At 45.2% G+C, this 16943-nt stretch overlaps 1 protein-coding gene and 1 non-coding gene across 4 annotated transcripts in view; both read right to left on the bottom strand.

The window, feature by feature from the left end:
• Positions 1 to 16943, bottom strand: part of Atg16l1 (autophagy related 16 like 1) — a 35462-nt gene that overhangs the window by 8787 nt on the left and 9732 nt on the right. Inside the window, exons 4-13 of one of the 3 annotated variants that reach the window (XM_036173138.1) lie at positions 15789 to 15862; positions 14884 to 15135; positions 12311 to 12376; positions 9896 to 9982; positions 9282 to 9338; positions 9019 to 9069; positions 8301 to 8403; positions 5261 to 5366; positions 4116 to 4186; positions 2190 to 2261 (exon numbers count right to left, since the gene is read on the bottom strand). In XM_036173138.1, the coding sequence (XP_036029031.1) occupies positions 2190 to 2261; positions 4116 to 4186; positions 5261 to 5366; positions 8301 to 8403; positions 9019 to 9069; positions 9282 to 9338; positions 9896 to 9982; positions 12311 to 12376; positions 14884 to 15135; positions 15789 to 15862 (939 nt within the window). The remainder of the gene's footprint in view (positions 1 to 2189; positions 2262 to 4115; positions 4187 to 5260; positions 5367 to 8300; positions 8404 to 9018; positions 9070 to 9281; positions 9339 to 9895; positions 9983 to 12310; positions 12377 to 14883; positions 15136 to 15788; positions 15863 to 16943) is intronic. The other 2 variants (XM_036173139.1, XM_036173140.1) reach the window with 2 other exon arrangements.
• Positions 6973 to 7246, bottom strand: LOC118573508. Its single transcript, XR_004943622.1, has one exon.

The raw sequence follows: 16943 nt of genomic DNA, 5'->3' as shown, positions 1-16943 counted from the left end.
GATTAAAGGTATGCACAACCACACCTGACTAGAATCATTTTTTACAAGTATACTCCCCCACCTTGTCATTTCCAGAACCTAGTAGGAACTGCCTGAGCTCTTGAGGTACAGAAAAGCCATAGAAAGAAGGCCTCCACCATCTTCCATTTACCCACAGACAAGACAGAGCTACAAGCAGGCCAAAGCTCTCACAGCTATCTATCAAAGCTAGTCTATCAAATGCTGCTGCAGGCCAGCCCAAGAATGATGTCACCAGCACCCACCTCATCCACAGGAGTGGCTCAGTGGCTAGGTCTCAGTGCTTCAGCTCAGGGAACTGTAAACAGTCCCAAATCTAATCTCCATCTTCTAGGTCTACTTCTCCAGCTGCCTCATGCAGATTTGAGGAGGGTGCTCCCCATTTATCTATAATTTTTCTTTACCAATGACAAAAACACCAACCCCTAATTCATATTGCCTCAAATGCTTCCTTTTTTCCTCCTAGGGTCCAGTATAAAGAAACCTGCGGGTCCCTCTTCCATAGTTCGTCAGCACTGGTACATCTCTGTCTAGAAGCATAGGTCTCAATTCAAATTCGAACCATATTATTTAACCGTGTGACCTTTTATCTCCTATCTGAATCTGTCTTATCTACCTCTCTCACCTGAGTTCCCAGATAAGTAAAAAGAAATACATAAAAGAAGCATAGCTCAGCACTACATCCAACACACACAAAAAATGCTTTCTCTTTAAGCAAACTAACTCCTGGAAGTATTCACTCAATCTTAAATACCCAATAACAGATGAGCAGAGTTGGGCAGAGTATCCTATCCTAGCACCGAGGAGGAAGAGACAGAAGGATTGTTGCAAAGTAGAGGCCAATCTGGATTATACGAGTTCCACACCAGTCAACGTTACATAGGGAAAATTCTGATTCAAATAATAAAAAAGGGGTGTGTATGTGTGCATGCCCTTTTGCACTGGTGGCTCACAACTTCCTGTGATCCCACTGGGCTCCATAGACCCCTGTACTCATGTGCACACACCCACACAGACACAGGCACACAACTTTAAAAACAACAAAAAAAGAAGACAAAAAAGATGAACAGTTAGACAAATGACAGCTGACCACAAGGTGAGTCACTGTGCATGCAGAGGCAGCACTGGCCGGGCACTGTTTCCACGTTTGGAATGCAAACCTGCGGTGCAACACCTGAAAATGTGTGGGATATTTGCACAGACAGATGCTGCAGCAGCCCCTCCTGCAGCCCTCTCTTCAGAAAACACAAGCTGACTCTTCACCACTCACTGTACGTATCTGCCCTCTTTCTGGGCTCATGTTTGACAGGTTCAGAATTTCTCCTTCAATTGAGAATCAGGAATTATTACTTTCAAGGTCCTGTCTAAACAGTAATTCCAGGAAAGTGAAAAGCTAAAGTGGTAAGTTAATCTGCTTCTGAAGAACCTTCCAGCTTCATCCCCATAGCATTCAATCAGACCACCAAAATACCTGTAAAGACCACTCTAATGTAACGACTCCTTCTGCAGAGCTCAAATATTCATTTTAACACGTCATTCTTTGTGTGGGCCGACACGAAAGCAACTTGTGTCAAACTGAGAATGTCCCACCAATGCCAAACACTCTCTGTATTATCTTCCAGTAAGATTACGTGAGAACTTCTTTCCAGTAGTTACTTAACTCTCAGAACCACCCTGTTCTGGTCATTGTCCTGGGTATCAAACTGGGCTCAGATGCACGTTTCCTCAGGAGCTGAGGCCATCATTCCCCTCCTCTGCACCTGTCTCCTGTCCCCAGCTTCACCATCTGTTTAAGTACATCCATGTATTTCTATAATCCTAAGTCCCAACTATGAGGCAATTTTCAGGGCTTAGGGGTAATTTTCAGGACTTAGGGTTCTTACAAACCACAATGCACATGCCTTTAAACCCAGCACTTGGGAGGCAGAAGCAGGTGTATCTCTGAGTTCAAGGCCAGCCTGGTCTACAGAGTGAGTTCCAAGATAGCCAGGGCTACACAGAGAAACCCTGTCTCGAAACACACACACACACACACACACACACACACACACACACACAATTGTATATATTTATAAACACCTGCCAGTTTTTGTTTTTTTTTTAAATATTTCACACACTGATCAACACATGCAATTAGAAGATTATGCTAGCTTTCTCATGCTGGGTCTTACCCTTAATCGATAATCATCCACAGTCCAGATTCGGCTTGCAAAATCATTTGAAGCTGCTAAGAGGTAAGCTCCCTACAAGAATAAAAAGAAAAATTTTTAGCGTAATTCAGTTCACATATACAAATTCCCCAGTTAGCAGGTCCAAGAAGGAGTTCAGATGTTTCAACTACACCTCTAAGCTAGACACAACCTATATTGCCAATGTGTTTGGCAACTACCCACACCTGGTCTTTGAAGCTGAGTCCTTCTTCCTGGATTCACTTGACCTTACAAGAGTGCAGTAGGTAGATGTCTCAAGCTCAAGGTAGAGCTCGCCCACTCGCTCTTCCCTTCACCCAAGTCCTTAACAATAAACGGAACTTCCTTCCGACACTGAGCAAACCAGAAAGCCTCCTCCCTCATCGCCTACCTTCGAGGCTGCCCATCTTCCCCCTTGTTTCTGCTCCTTCCTCTGGGGTTTTACCACTTCTGCAACACTGGGCTTTTGTGGGCCATTTCAGACCTGCATTTTTATTCTGAATCTGTTTGTCAAACCTCTCAGGAACTGAGATGTAGCTCAATAGTAAGGCACTTGTCTAGACCATCCAAGGACCTGGGCTTGATCCCCAAAATTGACAAGAAACCTCTCAAGACTCTCAGAATGGCTTTACGGTGATTTAAACATTTTGACATCATATATATTCTGACCCACACACAACTAACCATTCTTATTTCCTTATTTCCCCCCAATATCCTGGCACCACTGCTGGAGGCATAAAGATGACTCTACCACCTAGTCAGTGCCTATCCTCTGAGAGAAGGTGCTCAGCTCTGTGAAGAGGCAGACTTGGTTAGCACCTTTCTCAGGAGGGCTCCAGAATTCAGGAAACAGGTGCTATTGGAAAACAGAGAAAAGGTTCCTTCACATCATGAGTACTCTTAAGCGATAGGGATGCTACCATTACTCACCAGCTACTGGACCAGGCCTGCTCCAGCTCTTCTCTCTGCTTCCTCTGCTGCAATGTCTACCCTTTGCATATGACTTTGAGGTCTGCCTCAAATGGCTTACTTTGGTCTCTAAACCACCCCAGAGGTGTATTACCTTAATACAAAGACCTGCAATTCATTGCTTTCTTGCCATTCCCTTAAAAATTTAAGCTGAGTAGTAGTGGCACATGCCTTTAATCCCAACACTTGGGAGGGCAGAGGCAAGTGGATCTTCATGAGTTCGAGGCCAGCCTGGTCTACAGAGCTAGAGCCAGGACAGCCAGGGCTACAGAGAGAAACCCTGTCTTGAAAACCAAAACCAAACAAATGTGTAGGTGTGTGTGTGTGTGTGTGTGTGTGTGTGTGTGTGTGTGTGTGTGTGTCCACGCGCTCAGAGGAAAACACTGAGGAGTCAGTTCTCTCTATTTCTACCTCGGGGATCCCAGGGATCGAACACAAGCCACCTTGCTTGCCTGGGTCTTTTAAAGGGAATTCCTGGAGAGAAGACACCACCCTGACCCCTAGGAACATGCATCTAAACAACCATGTTGGGCTATGAAACAGATTAAAGTGGTGAGAGTCAGTTGGTCTCTGATCTATTCTATCTAACCATCCCCAGTGTGGACTGGATTCAAATGGCAGAGAATAGGAAGTCTTGTGGGTTTTGGTTTTTTGGAGTTAGGGCTTCTCTATGTAGCCCTGGCTGTCCTGGCTCTAGCTCTGTAGACCAGGCTGGCCTCGAACTCATGAAGATCTACCTGCCTCTTCCTCCCATTTTTTTTTGTTTTGTTTTGTTTTTAATTTCAAGAATCAGATACCTTAAATTATTTTTTAAAAATCTCTAAAATTGGCTGAGCATGGTGTTGCACACTTAGGAGGCAGAGGCAGACCAGTCTGGTTCTTTGCAGAGACCTGTCTCAACAAACAAACGACCTAAAATCATAGGTATCAGATACTTACAGCACTATCAAATTCAATGCTTGTAATTCCTGCATTACTGCCAGTCAGGGAACCCTTGAATTCACATTTATCTGCATGAAATAAAACAAAAAACTTAAGAGTTAACAAATACATTTAAAAGAGGCCGTGAAACACCAGGCAAGCCAATCATGACACCAAACAGGCACTTTCCTGCAGCTCTGCAGAATCAGACAAGATCAACAGAAAACGAGGGCATTCTGCTGCAATCTCAGTTCTGAAACAAGGAAGTTTCAGCAATGTCATATGCATATTTCCAAGTTGTCCTTTGGGACACATGCAGGTCTTTGCATTAGTTCTCATTGAAATCAACCACTAAATTTTCATAATTCCTGTTTTGGGAATCTCCATTTCATTGTGGCCTGAAAAATTGTTGGACTCTATAATCCTATCAATTAAGACAGTCAACTATGTATGAATACCTCCTTCCTGCACACAATCCTCCTTCACCAACAGTACTTCTCCGGCCCCACTTTTCACCCTTCTAATCTCCTCAGGAGTGTTTTACTGACCAAAGAAAACAAAACTGTGCTGCTATTTAGGTGCTCTACTGCTGAGCTACAACCTCCAACTCTGCAAAGTCTTGAAGCACATCGGCCAAGATTTCCTTATGGTTGAGCTTTATATTCTAACAGCTTCAGACCTTCCATCTGTCCTAACGTAAGTCTCTGAGCAAACCATCACATACTCCCGGGCTTCAGCAGACTAAGGGGTTCATCTCAGTCACTTTCCTGCTAACCACATAATTGGTTCCTTAATAGGGAAGACAGGCACAACACTTCTCAACAATCAAAAGGTTCCTTCCATACACTGCTCTTGCTCCAACGAACATCAAAAGCAGTAACCCACATCTTTCTCTCCGCTCTAGAGCCTAGAGAAGTTTTCAATGTTAAGAGCATGGGATTTGACCTCAGCCCTGGAGAAGATACAGCAGGAGAACCAGGCTGGCCTGCAAATACAGTGAGACTGTCTCAAAAACAAAGAGCATGAATTTCAAGTCACGTGCTCTCAATGAGTCCTGACTCTACCACTCACATATCAAACAAATTAAAATGTAATTCAAAACGAAGTAAAAAGTCATTCACATGTCACCAGGGCTTCCTTCTAAAGACATATGGGGCTCTTACCTCCGAATGCTTCCCAAAGTTTAACCCTCCGGTCCATGCCTCCAGTGGCCAGTAACCGGGAGCCTGGACTGAACTGCACTGCGTTGACTTCCCCATCATGTGCATCCTGCAAGACAGTACCTTGTTTCAAGCCCAATTATCATCACTCAGGACTCTAAGACATATACACACTCCATCTGCCTAACCCTAGGCCAAACACTCAATCTTAAATAGACTGAACCCAACTATGAACTCTGAGTGGGCTCTGTGTCCAAGGTCTCCGAAGTTTCTAGTTTCATTTTATTCTTACAGTTGTAGTGGCATGAATCCATTCATTTGAATACAGTACTATCTCACTGTGGAGCCCAGGCAAACCTGAACTTCTATTGTAATCCTCTTGCCTTAGCCTCCTGAGCTAAGGGTTACAGGAGTCCCCTAGCACATTTGGTTTGTATTTGCTTAAACAAAAAGTATTTAAAATCAGCCTGGTGTGGTGACACACACCTCTAACCCCAGTCCTCAGAAGGCAGACAGACTGACAGAAGTTCAAGCCAGATAGAAAAGTCAATGATGTACACCCACAAAAAAGTACTCAAAACTAATGTATATTGCTTAAACTTTGCCTTTGCATTAATCTTATTCCTAAGAATTATAATCTGACTTACTTAATTTTACTAGCTTAAAAGTAAATAGAGAAGTGAATTTTCTTTAATGTGTATTTTTATTTATGAATGTATGTATATGGGTGGCTGTGGGGGTCAGAGGAGGGCATCAGATCCCTTGAAGGTGAAATGACAGGTGGTTATGAGCTGTCTGACTGATGCAGGGAGTTGAGAACCAAATTCAGGTCCTCTAGAAAAGCAGCAAAGCACACTTAATTGCTGAGACATCTCTCCAGTCCCCGAACTGCCTCTTCTGAGCCAGATCCATACTAGATTGACTCTTATTACTTATTACTAGTATTAAATGTTCTGTACCTGGTAACACACAACACTAAAAAGTCTTCTCCCTGAACTGGAAGGTAGGCTGGCAGTCAGCAAGACCCTGAAATTTTCTGTCCTCCACCCCTCAGTACTGGGGTTACAGGCACAAGGCCATCCAGCTCTTTAGAAGGTTCTATGGAGAGGAGAGCGCGGGTCCTCATAGATTGCAGCAAGTGCTCTCATCCACTAAGCCATCTATGCAGCCCCAAGAAATGTTTTCTTGGCAGTCCTAATACTGTGAGTCCGTGTAGTCCACTCTGGAAACGCGGCTTTAGCATACAGTAACAGTGTGTGTTCATCACGTGTTGAACTCCCTGGAGCTTCAGGTTGTTTTTTCTATCAGAAATATTTTTATGACCCAAACTGTGCTTGAAAAAGGAATAAACTATCAATAAAAGTGTTATTTTGGAAGAATTACAAGTTCTTCATAGGGAAATTCCTCTGTAGATCAGCTGATCCTTAACCCATAGAGACTCTCCTGCCTCTGGTCCCCAAGTGCTGGGTTTAAAAGTGTGTGCCACTGTGCCTGGCCTTTTCACGGGTGAATGTCTAAGATTAGTACAGACGAGCATTCATGTTCAGGTAAGAAGAGGTAACATCCCATGTAGAGGGGAAGAAAGAATAAGAGACACTGTTGCTATGCTCTACCTCAACACACATCTCCCTGACTGGGACATAATCAGAACTTTGGTGATATGACTGGACTTTTCACCTTATGAAACTCCCCCTTTTAAGAACCACTTGTTCTGAGGTCTCAGATTGAAAACTTGAGATCATGCACTGTCACACCCACCCTGCCACTCATCAAGACTCCTGTATGACGGGTTCTGTTGGATGGCGGTCAGCTGTGAACCACCCACTCTCGGAACACATACTGACAGAATCCTAAACTGTCAGCTGCCCCACACTCTCCCACACACGACTTCAATGTGCTAGGAAAACAGAAGGGGCTGCTGGGAGTCGAGGGCAAGGAAGGAGCTGTGACATTTAGTGCAATCAGACCTTTTACCAATCATCATTGACCTCTGCAAGGTGCTCAGCTCAATATGGAATCACGGGAGTGGGCTGGGAATGGCCGCGCCATGCCCTGTGCAACTCCTCCTCCAAAGCAAGGCTCATTCTCAGTGCCCGAGGCTCAGTCAGCTCACTAAACGGCCGAGTCTGACTACCCATGATGCTCTTCTCAGCGTCCTGAACTGAAAGCTCCACCACCCAGGTGCCATTCCACGTCTACGGCACTAACTGAAAGCAGGCTACTTAAGCCACATGTCCCTCTCAATCTCCCAAACCCACTTAACCAACTCCAGGGCATTTAGAGTCATGATGCCACTCTGCCTCCCCTCTGTTCTGAAAGCTATGAGCAAGGTAGACCACATTTCCTCAGGCTAGACCAATTTCTGCTCTATGCCTCTATGCCCCAACTGGGACTAAGGCTGTTACTGCCAGAACCCGACTTAGAATCCCAGGTACTCCAGTGCTGTGTCCTGGTTCCAATAACAGGCTCTTAGTGGTTGGAAGTCATCCAGCTACAATTTGATTTCTGAAACCAACACCTACCCTGGTGAAATTTATTAGTTTTTAATTTTATGTGTGTGTGTGGGTGTTTTGTCTGCATGAATGCTTGTGTACCATGTGTATGCCTGGTGACGTTGGGGGCCAGAAGAGAGCATTAGATCCCCTGTAATTTAAGTTACAGACAGTTGTAAGCTGCCATATGGGTGCTAGAAATCTGAGTCTCCTCTCTAGCTCCCCACTTTTTAATCTGGGAAAGACACAGCCTCCATCAGGAATTCCACCATAAGCTGCAGCTAACTGATAAAACAAATGTCACTGGTTTCTCCTGCCCACTGCTCAAGCCACCAATCCTCTCAGCCAGTCCCAGGGAACAGAGAATGGCTTTAATAAATTCTGTGTGCTGAGGCTAAGCACAACATACCTTAATTCCTCAGAGGTCACAAAGCCACCAGGTCTAAGTAAGTCAACAATGGAAAGCCTAGATACAGCCCCAAAGGACCCTTTAGTTCCAGATCCTGCTACTATCCTGGGCTCAGAGGGGTCTGGGTATTAAGCATACTTACAAAGACATACAAGGCAGTAGTTGGGACTCTCACATCTTTACCAGAAGCAGGATGAGTGTCCACATTGTCCTGAGGGACTGGGATGGAAGAGACAGAGCGTCTCCTAAGGAACAACACAAAGGCAGACATTATACAGGACTGTTTAGGATTAGTGTCCACCAAACTGCTAGAAAGGCCTTAAGAACGGCCTTGCTTAAGCAGTGTTAATAGCTATTGTCTTTCTAGACCCTCCAAAATTTAGGACTCATACCATCTCACTCAAATGACAGAAGTTAGCACACACCTTACTTTCCTGTTTGCTAATTCATGGGCTTCAAAACCCAGCACTGATGCAATCTTGAACAAAAGTTCCTTGCTCTGTCAGTAAACTTCAGGGAAATGTTCTCAACCTAACATACTAGCTAGTTTAGAGGCAAACCTCTGGCACTTTGAAACATGATTTTAAGCTGATTTCCATGCCTAGTACAACAACCTTTGCTTTTATAATTGTGGTCAAGGCAGAGTCAAATGCATGCTAAGAGGAAGAGCGTCAAGGGCACGATGACTGCAGAGCTCAACCTGACTGCCCAGCTCAAGGGCTCCAGCATTCATTCCCAGGAGCATGCAAAGCGCCCTGGTTAGCTGTGGACATCGATGATTGCGGGCAGCGCAGCGTGATCAGCACAATTACCAGTAACCCACACTCACATGCTAGGCTGAGAGAGGGTAATATTTTCACCTGGCAGCATCAGAAGAAGAATGATGTCCCAAAAGGGGAGATTCGGACAGACTAAAGGAAAAGGCCATAGATCAGCTCATAGCAAGGTAAAGAGAACGGAAGTTGCAGTAAAGACAAAGAAGCTAAATGACAAGCTGAATTAAGGCATCCATGTTCTTGGCACCGCTGAAATTCTGGTGTCTATTAAAAATAATTCATCACATACATATGCTTAGATATATCCACACATTTTTAAAAGGAAAGGTGAAGGTCTTCTAACCTACCCAAAGATATTAGTGATAGAATCCAGAAGGCCTCCAGCAGGCTGCGAGAGTCGCTTACTAAAGAGGAGGGGAGGATAGGTTTAAACCTTAGAAACATTTTGCCCCCAAATCAAAACAGCCCCTAAAAACAAATACCTGGGAATATACTTGCCATTCCCAAATCCCAGCCAAGACAAACTCAACATAGCATTTAAACCATCAGGAAACAGTAAGAAGGCAGAAGGGAAAACCCAGCCTACAGTCTTAAAAGAAACAAGGTTCCCTAAGAAATCCCCTGACAAGGGATCTAACTCAACAAAGACTTCAGGGTGTTAATAACAAATTTCTATCCATTCTCTCAGCCCTACTTTAGCAAATTTAAAACAAAACCCTACAATATACATCTTTGTGTCCTAGGATGTGTACGGTCATGGTGCATAACCAAGTTTAACGGTCCGCCCATCTTTCAGGAGGTTGGTCCACCTATGTGTTAGAAAGGCCTCCATCCCACTCTCCTCTCTGCGGTGGGAGGGCTTGAGACTCTGAGTATGACTGACTAGGTTATCCTGTCATGTCCACAAATGGGCATTCACACTGATGCTGGAGCTCGCCTCCCCCCCAGCCGGTCCACTCACGTAGCTGCTCTGCTGATGGCTCGCACAGGAGAGGTCTCTTCAGTGTGCTCAGAGGTCTCATCCACAATGACTTCAATGTCATCATCCCTGGAAAGAAATGAATCAATCTGTCATTGTCCTGAACAGGAGCTCCGCAACGGCCAGTATCATGTTCTAAAGACAGACTCTTTCTAAGACTTGGCTGAAAAGTGATGGTGAAGGAGAAAAGGGAACTACCTCATGTTTGAGAAACAAACCATTTCACCTATTTAAAACCAATAATGCCAACCAAGAATAATTTTCCAAATGCAAAACCTAAAGACATGTGCTTCCAATGGCTGGAGGGTCTACACACGCCCTGTGCTACCATCTGGTTTCAGAACATGTTCCTTTTACTGTTCACGCCAGCGGATGCCAGGCACCTCTGCTATTCGTCTCTCTACACATTCTTACAGTCAAGTCTTTCCTGATTGTGAGGAAGGCAAGTAATTACTTTGGCTTTAATTATCTGTTGTGTTGTAATTTTCATGGAAAAAATACCTTAAAAAATTAAGAGTTCACCATCTACTGTCTGGATTCTTAAGAATTTGAAAGCAAGATTTTTTCCCTTCTTATGATTATATGGATTATGAGCATATACACTTAAGAACCTGTTACACCAAGCAAGTCAAACCATGACTAAGTAAATTTATTTTCCCTTGTTTACTCTGGGATTACACTTAACTGCCTTACACACTTGGCAGGGGTCTAGAGAGAATAATGAGAACAAGGCTGTGCCTGACTTCCTACTAGGCTGGCCTTCCCGACCTAGAGTTTGAGAGATGGCAAGAGGAACAGTATGAACTGAGCCTACAGTGATGCTCTCCATGGAGTCTCAAGGTTCTGACGTGCCTGGAAGTGTACCCAGGCCCACACCCCAGAAAACACCAGGTCTTGCCTCCCGTCCCGGAAGTGTAAAGTCTCTGACCCAGACTCTGTTACATTCCTGAGGAGTAGATAGAGAAAACCTCTATAGCAAGTTCTGCCAGGTTTGCATTTTAGCACAAGCTTTCCATGTGGGATCCTGGGTCCTTCTTAATCATGTCATCTTGTTACACTGGCAAACAGGAGGCAGACATACACCATTTCCTTTTTTTTTCGTTTTAAAGGAACCAAATCTCATTTTTAGGCCACCTACTTCTCTACTCTGTGGGTTTGAAAACAATGCATTGAGAGCAGGTTTCTCCACTGAGGTCAGGAGACACACACTCAGTCTCTCCCAGAGCAAAGGCTTTAGCATGAGAACTCCTTTCCTCGAAGGAAAGGAGATGGGCTTGAGTTTAAACTCACTCTTCTCCACTTAAAAATTTATTTATGTGTGAGTGCTTGACCTGCATGTATGTATGTATGTATGTATCCATCCATGCATCCATCAATCAATCATACTGGGTGCCTGGGAGGTTAGAAGAGGACACTGGATCCCCTGGAACTGGAGATAGACAGATGGCTGTGAGTCACCATGTGGGTGCTGGGAACTGAACCCAGGTCCTCTGCAAGAGCAACAAGAGCTTTAAACTGCTGAGCATCTCTCAGCCCCAGGAATCAATACACATTTAAGCAACAGTAGGTCATAATTATAAAGCCAACATACCCCAGCAGGAAACCCATCTTGAATCAGAGCAGACAGGATTGTTACTGAAATACCCACCACTTAACAAAGGACTCCCAATACTAGGCGCTTCACCTTCATTAGTAGGTAGACTAGGGAGAGCTGATTTGATTTCATTTCTTTTTGCAAAGAGATCTCTGACCTCACCAATGTCTCAAAAATTGGACAAACTTCCACTAAGGTCACAGGCCATGATAGTAAGAGATTGAAACTCTAGCCCAGATGACATAACAAGAGGTCTAATTAAAGGAAGGTCAGTGATCAAGGGTCTGCAGGAAACAGTAAGCTGGCTCTGTGTGCAGGAAGTTAGTTATAAGCAGCTCACTGCTGTCAACAAGAAAAACTTCCTGATTTGGTGATATATCTGAAAGTCTTAAGTCAATACAATACTACTTTAAAAAGTTTGTCCCAGCCGGGCAGTGGTGGCGCACACCTTTAATCCCAGCACTCGGGAAACAAAGCCAGGATAATCTCTGTGAGTGCAAGGCCAGCCTGGTCTACAGTGAGATATCCAGGATAGGCACCAAAACTACAAAGAGAAACCCTGTCTTGAAAAACCCAAAGTTCATCCCAAGTAAGCCACCAGTGTAAAAGTAACAGAAGTGGTTGTGGGCATACTACTTTCCTGTGGTGGCAGAATAATGTGTTCTTACTTTCTGCCTTTGATTGTTTGACTCTGGGCTGTAGCTCCAATCCCCAGTACCTCCCTATAATAAATAAAACTTTTTTAGCTTTTAAAGAACTAAAACCAAGCACTAAGCCAACTTAGAGTAACTTCCCGTACTCACTGTTCAACAGGCAGAGGCTCCTTTGCTGCCTCTGCAAGCTCCTTCTGCAGCCGCGCTTGACGTCTCCTGTTTGCAGAAATAACACGAACAAACCGAAACACAGATTTATGCCTGCTCAAAAAGTACCAAGTTTCACTCACAACAGACTTCTAGTTCTGAAAGCGTATCTAAATACTCAGTACAGGACTGGAGAGATGGCTCAGTGGGTAAGAGTGCTCACTACCACAGGCATGAGGACCTGAGTTTAGAAGAGGCCAGCACGGCTGCATGCCTGAAACCCTAGTGGAGTGGAGACAGGAGGATCACTGGGCTGTGCTCAGTGCCAGCCTAACTTCAGGTTCAGTGAGCAAGTCTACTTCAAAGGAACAAGGCAATCACAGAGCAGAATACCTAACAGCCTCGTTGAGCAGGCCCCTCTCCACACAAAAGAATGTTTAAGGCCTAAAACACACAAGGACTGATGAGAATCCCTACTATAAAAAGGCTCCAGGGCCAGTGAAAAGGTATGTGCCACCAAGCCTGATGTTAGATCCCTTGTGGGAGCCACGTGTGGCAAGTGTACTCTCTCACACACAAAGGAAAACCAGCCTGCAGGGACCCCTGGCTGCCTAGGACAAAAAGGTGCTTCACGATACCAGAGCTAGTTATAGTTATGACTTAGCTTCCTGGAGTGAACTATCTACTAACCCAGCTACAACACAAAAATAAGAAACCCAATGGCTGTAGACACACACACACACACACAGAGACACATACCTTAATAAATATTAAAAAAAAAACAACCAAACGAAAAACCCGAAACACTCATCTTAAATGTCTTCATAAATCCACTGTCTGTGCTTATGTCACAACTGAAGTGTAAGGACCTAACTTTTTCACTATGAACAATGTGCCACCCTGACCAACCATTTGTGAACAAGTTTTCTTACTTCCTGGGATAAGGTCCAACAAGTGGGGAAAGCTGTCAGATTCCTGCTAGGCTACAGCAGTCCTGCGACAGATGGTGCCACGTGCTTCCAGAACATGCTAGCCTCCTAACAAAGCTCTGTGTCACTTGTCATACCCTGCTCTTCACCAATGGCTGCACTGAGAACACTTTGCATTAAAAGACCATTTCTTGGAGCTGGAGAGATGGCTCAGAGGTCTGATGGCACTGACTGCTCTTCCAGAGGTCCTGAGTTCATTTCCCAGCAACCACATGGTGGCTCCCAACCATCTGTAAAGAGATCTGGTGCCCTCTTCTGGCCTGCAGTCATACGTGCTGTATACATAATAAATAAATAAATCCTTTAAAAAGAAAAAAAAAAAAAAGACCATTTCTGGCCCCATGGATAAAAGTGATCTGAGGTTGATTTCCTGGAACCCACGTAAAGGGGAGAACTGATTCTACAAAGGTGTGCTCCAACTTCCACACGTACACTGGGGTACGACGTGCCCTCCCTTCCCTACCTTGTGTGAACACACACACACACACACACACAAGAACACACACAGTAATGAGATAAAGAGCATTTCTTAATTTACTGTTCTCTGATATTAATAAACCTAACTATTTATTGTACTTCATTTTCTGACTGCAAACTTCTCTAATGTTTCTGTTTAGGAACTCTTCATAAAATAACCAGCACTCGTTTGCTTTCTAACTTGACCTCGAAGACTTCACTTTTCCTCTAACCTGACTATGAACACGACAGGGTAGGTAGGCATTCTTCACCAGCCCCTAGGACTCATTCCCAACACTACTGCAGATGAACTAAATTTCTTTCCAGACTGGGCTACAGATGGAGACTTTCCAGAGAGATGCTTTAAAGTGCAGTCTTCTTGTCTGAATGGGAGTATGTGTAGCTGCAGGAACTCGAACATGAATACACCGTCAGCGTCGACGTGTGCACTCTAAACTCCTTCATGTCTTGTCACACAGATGCAACTTCCTACTTTGCAGGGTGGGAGGGAGGTTTCCCTACTAAACACTTACAGGATGTCGGTCAGACAGGTGTTTTTTCAAACGCTTTGCTGTTGCTGTTGTTCTGGATTCATGGGGTTTAAAGGATGACTTAGTGGGACAGTATTAACTGAATGGTTATAAAATTCCATATTCAAAGTGCTGTCACTGACCCCAGTGACCCATCTTTTAATTCCTGGCATAAGCCCTACCCAGATTTCACTGTATTAAAAAAATATTAGCAATAAATTTGGTTTAGGAATCTCAATTTTCCATTCCTGAGAATAAACTATAGTCTTCTTACATACTAGCAGAATCAGAATTTTTGTATAGGTCTGAATAGCTTCCTGAAATTGGAAGGTAGTAGGGAGACAAGCAACAAGGACATGCCACCTGAACAGTGTGTTCCAAACAGTGTTTCCCTCTGCTTAGCTGCAAATGTTCTTGCAAATGCAAACTTCTCTGACTCCTGCATTTCCAATGTGGCCAGTTTTCTGGTTCACGTCTCCTCTACCACCACATCGACAACTGCCAGGCATGTCGTCCGTCCGTCTCCCCCCCCCCCCCCCCCCCCAAGAACCAGGTTCTGGTCCACTACCCTCAGAGCACACTGACTAAAGCTAACACCCACCTGGAGTCCTTCTCGTTTTCTGCATTGAGACGATTGGCTTCCTGGGCCTTCTCAGCCATCCACCTGGTGACCAGCTCCTGGTTCTCCTCAGTAGTTTTCCTCAGTTTCTCCTCTAGAGCAGTAAAAGTAATCTGCAGGGCATCATACTCATCCTTCAGGGTCTGGTTGGCTAGCTCCAGGTCCTGCAGTTTGGTTCGCAGGTCCTGGCACTCTGTCTCCAGGTTAGAGATGGTCTGTAAACACTCCGCAATTCTGAAAGTACAATTTGAGAGGAGCTTTCCCTCATCAGAGCACCTGGCCAAGTGCCACCTGAGTGGGCTTGAGCAGTCAGCAGCAGGAACACTGGCCAGCATACCTGGCCCACGCTGCACCTTGGTGTGCAGAACAGTTCTATTAGCAGACACCCGGATGAAGCTCCTACTGACCACAAATGGCCAGTAACAGTAGCTTCCAGGGAAACAGGACCTGAGAAAGGGGAAGCTCTAGGTACTTCTCAGTGGCAAAGGGCCTTGTAGGGACCTCTCCACAGCTCTAAGGCACAAGGCCTGAGTCTGTTTCTTGTCTGCCAGAATTCTTACTAGTTGGCAATTGTTCTGTTCACAGACGTAGCTTTCGCCATCCTAACATGCACATGCTTGGACACTGCAGCCCCAGAGAACTAGGAACGCCTCTGGAACTGTCACTGCCAGGGCCATCATTACTTCCTTAGGCAGATGTCAGTACCTAGGAACCCATGGGCACTGCCCTTACTTTCCTTAGAAAAGAAGCCCAGATTGCAAGCAATGCACTAAAATTCTTGTGGAGAGCAATGTAGCTACTGTTCTCCACCAGCCCTACTCACAGTAGGACAGCAAAACCAATGCCTGCCGCCAAGGTCAGAGCCCCAGGAGACAGTATCTACTCACTTCGCTTCGTTCATCTGTATCTCTCGGTCCTTCTGCTGCATTTGGTTATTCAGGTCAATTACCAACTGAGCTAACTGGGGGAGAAAGAACACTCGCATTAAAGGAGACTGCTGCATCTCAACCACAAGCTACACAGGGGTTACTATTTCCTTTATTCTGAAGAGAGAAGGCGTGCCTGTGGGTTGAGCAAAGTTGGGAAGGGAAAGGAGAAGGTTATGGAACAGGCAGAAGGGCCTGTGGGGCTGCCTGCTGCCCCTTACTGACAATCTCGGCTGGGACGTTTGTGTGGTGACTTTGCGCTCTAACAAATAAAGCTCACCTGGAGCTCAGAGGGCAGAGCTAGCCACTAGTTAACCAGAGGCCAGGCAGCGGTGGCACACACCTTTAATGGGCACTTGGGAGGAGGAAACAGGAAGTGATATGGCTGGGCAGGGAGAGGAAGTGTAAGGCGGGGTGGAGACAGGAATTGGGCCCCTTTCAGGCCGAGGAGCTGACAAGGTAAGAGGTGGCTATGGCTTGCTCCTTTGTCTCTCTGATCTCCAAGCAAGCTTTATTTGTTAGGACACAAGTAAACCAGCACAGACATCACCACAGCACCTCGCTCAGCCCTGACACATGGGAGGGAGAGGCTCTCCTTCAACTCCGTATGCCAGACTTGCTTGACTACCATGGGAGGCCTTACCCACTCTGAGGAGTGGATGGGGGTAGAGTGGGAGGGAGGTGAGGAGGTGGGAGAAGGGCAGGGCGGGGGAACTGGGGTTGGCATGTAAAATGAAAAAATTCAAATAAATAAATAAATATATTTAAATGAAAAAATCACCACAGTTCGTGCAGAGGATACCCTCCACCTTGTGACTGACTCAGCTGAAAACGCTAAGGTATTTCCTCATCTAGAGCTAGCTTATGTGAGACCACTCAACTCCAGGGACTGATACTTGAGAATTCACACTCCAAAGCTGATGCACCAGGAAGACTTTAGGGATCACAAAGTAAACCTTTTGCTCTTGAAGACTTCCCGACGGTTCCTCTCACACTGCTATTAAAGCAGTGTGGTCTGGCTCTGGCTCACCTCCTGATAAGGGATGGCCATTGATTGACGGATGGATTCCCGATGTGCCCCTCACCCTTCCACCTGCCTCATGCAGACTTTGTAAT

This window comes from Onychomys torridus, chromosome 23 (assembly GCF_903995425.1).
Source record: "Onychomys torridus chromosome 23, mOncTor1.1, whole genome shotgun sequence".
Classification (NCBI taxonomy): Eukaryota; Metazoa; Chordata; class Mammalia; order Rodentia; family Cricetidae; genus Onychomys; species Onychomys torridus.
The sequence above is the reverse complement of the archived record's forward strand: the minus strand, read 5'-3'. Positions and strand labels throughout refer to the sequence as shown.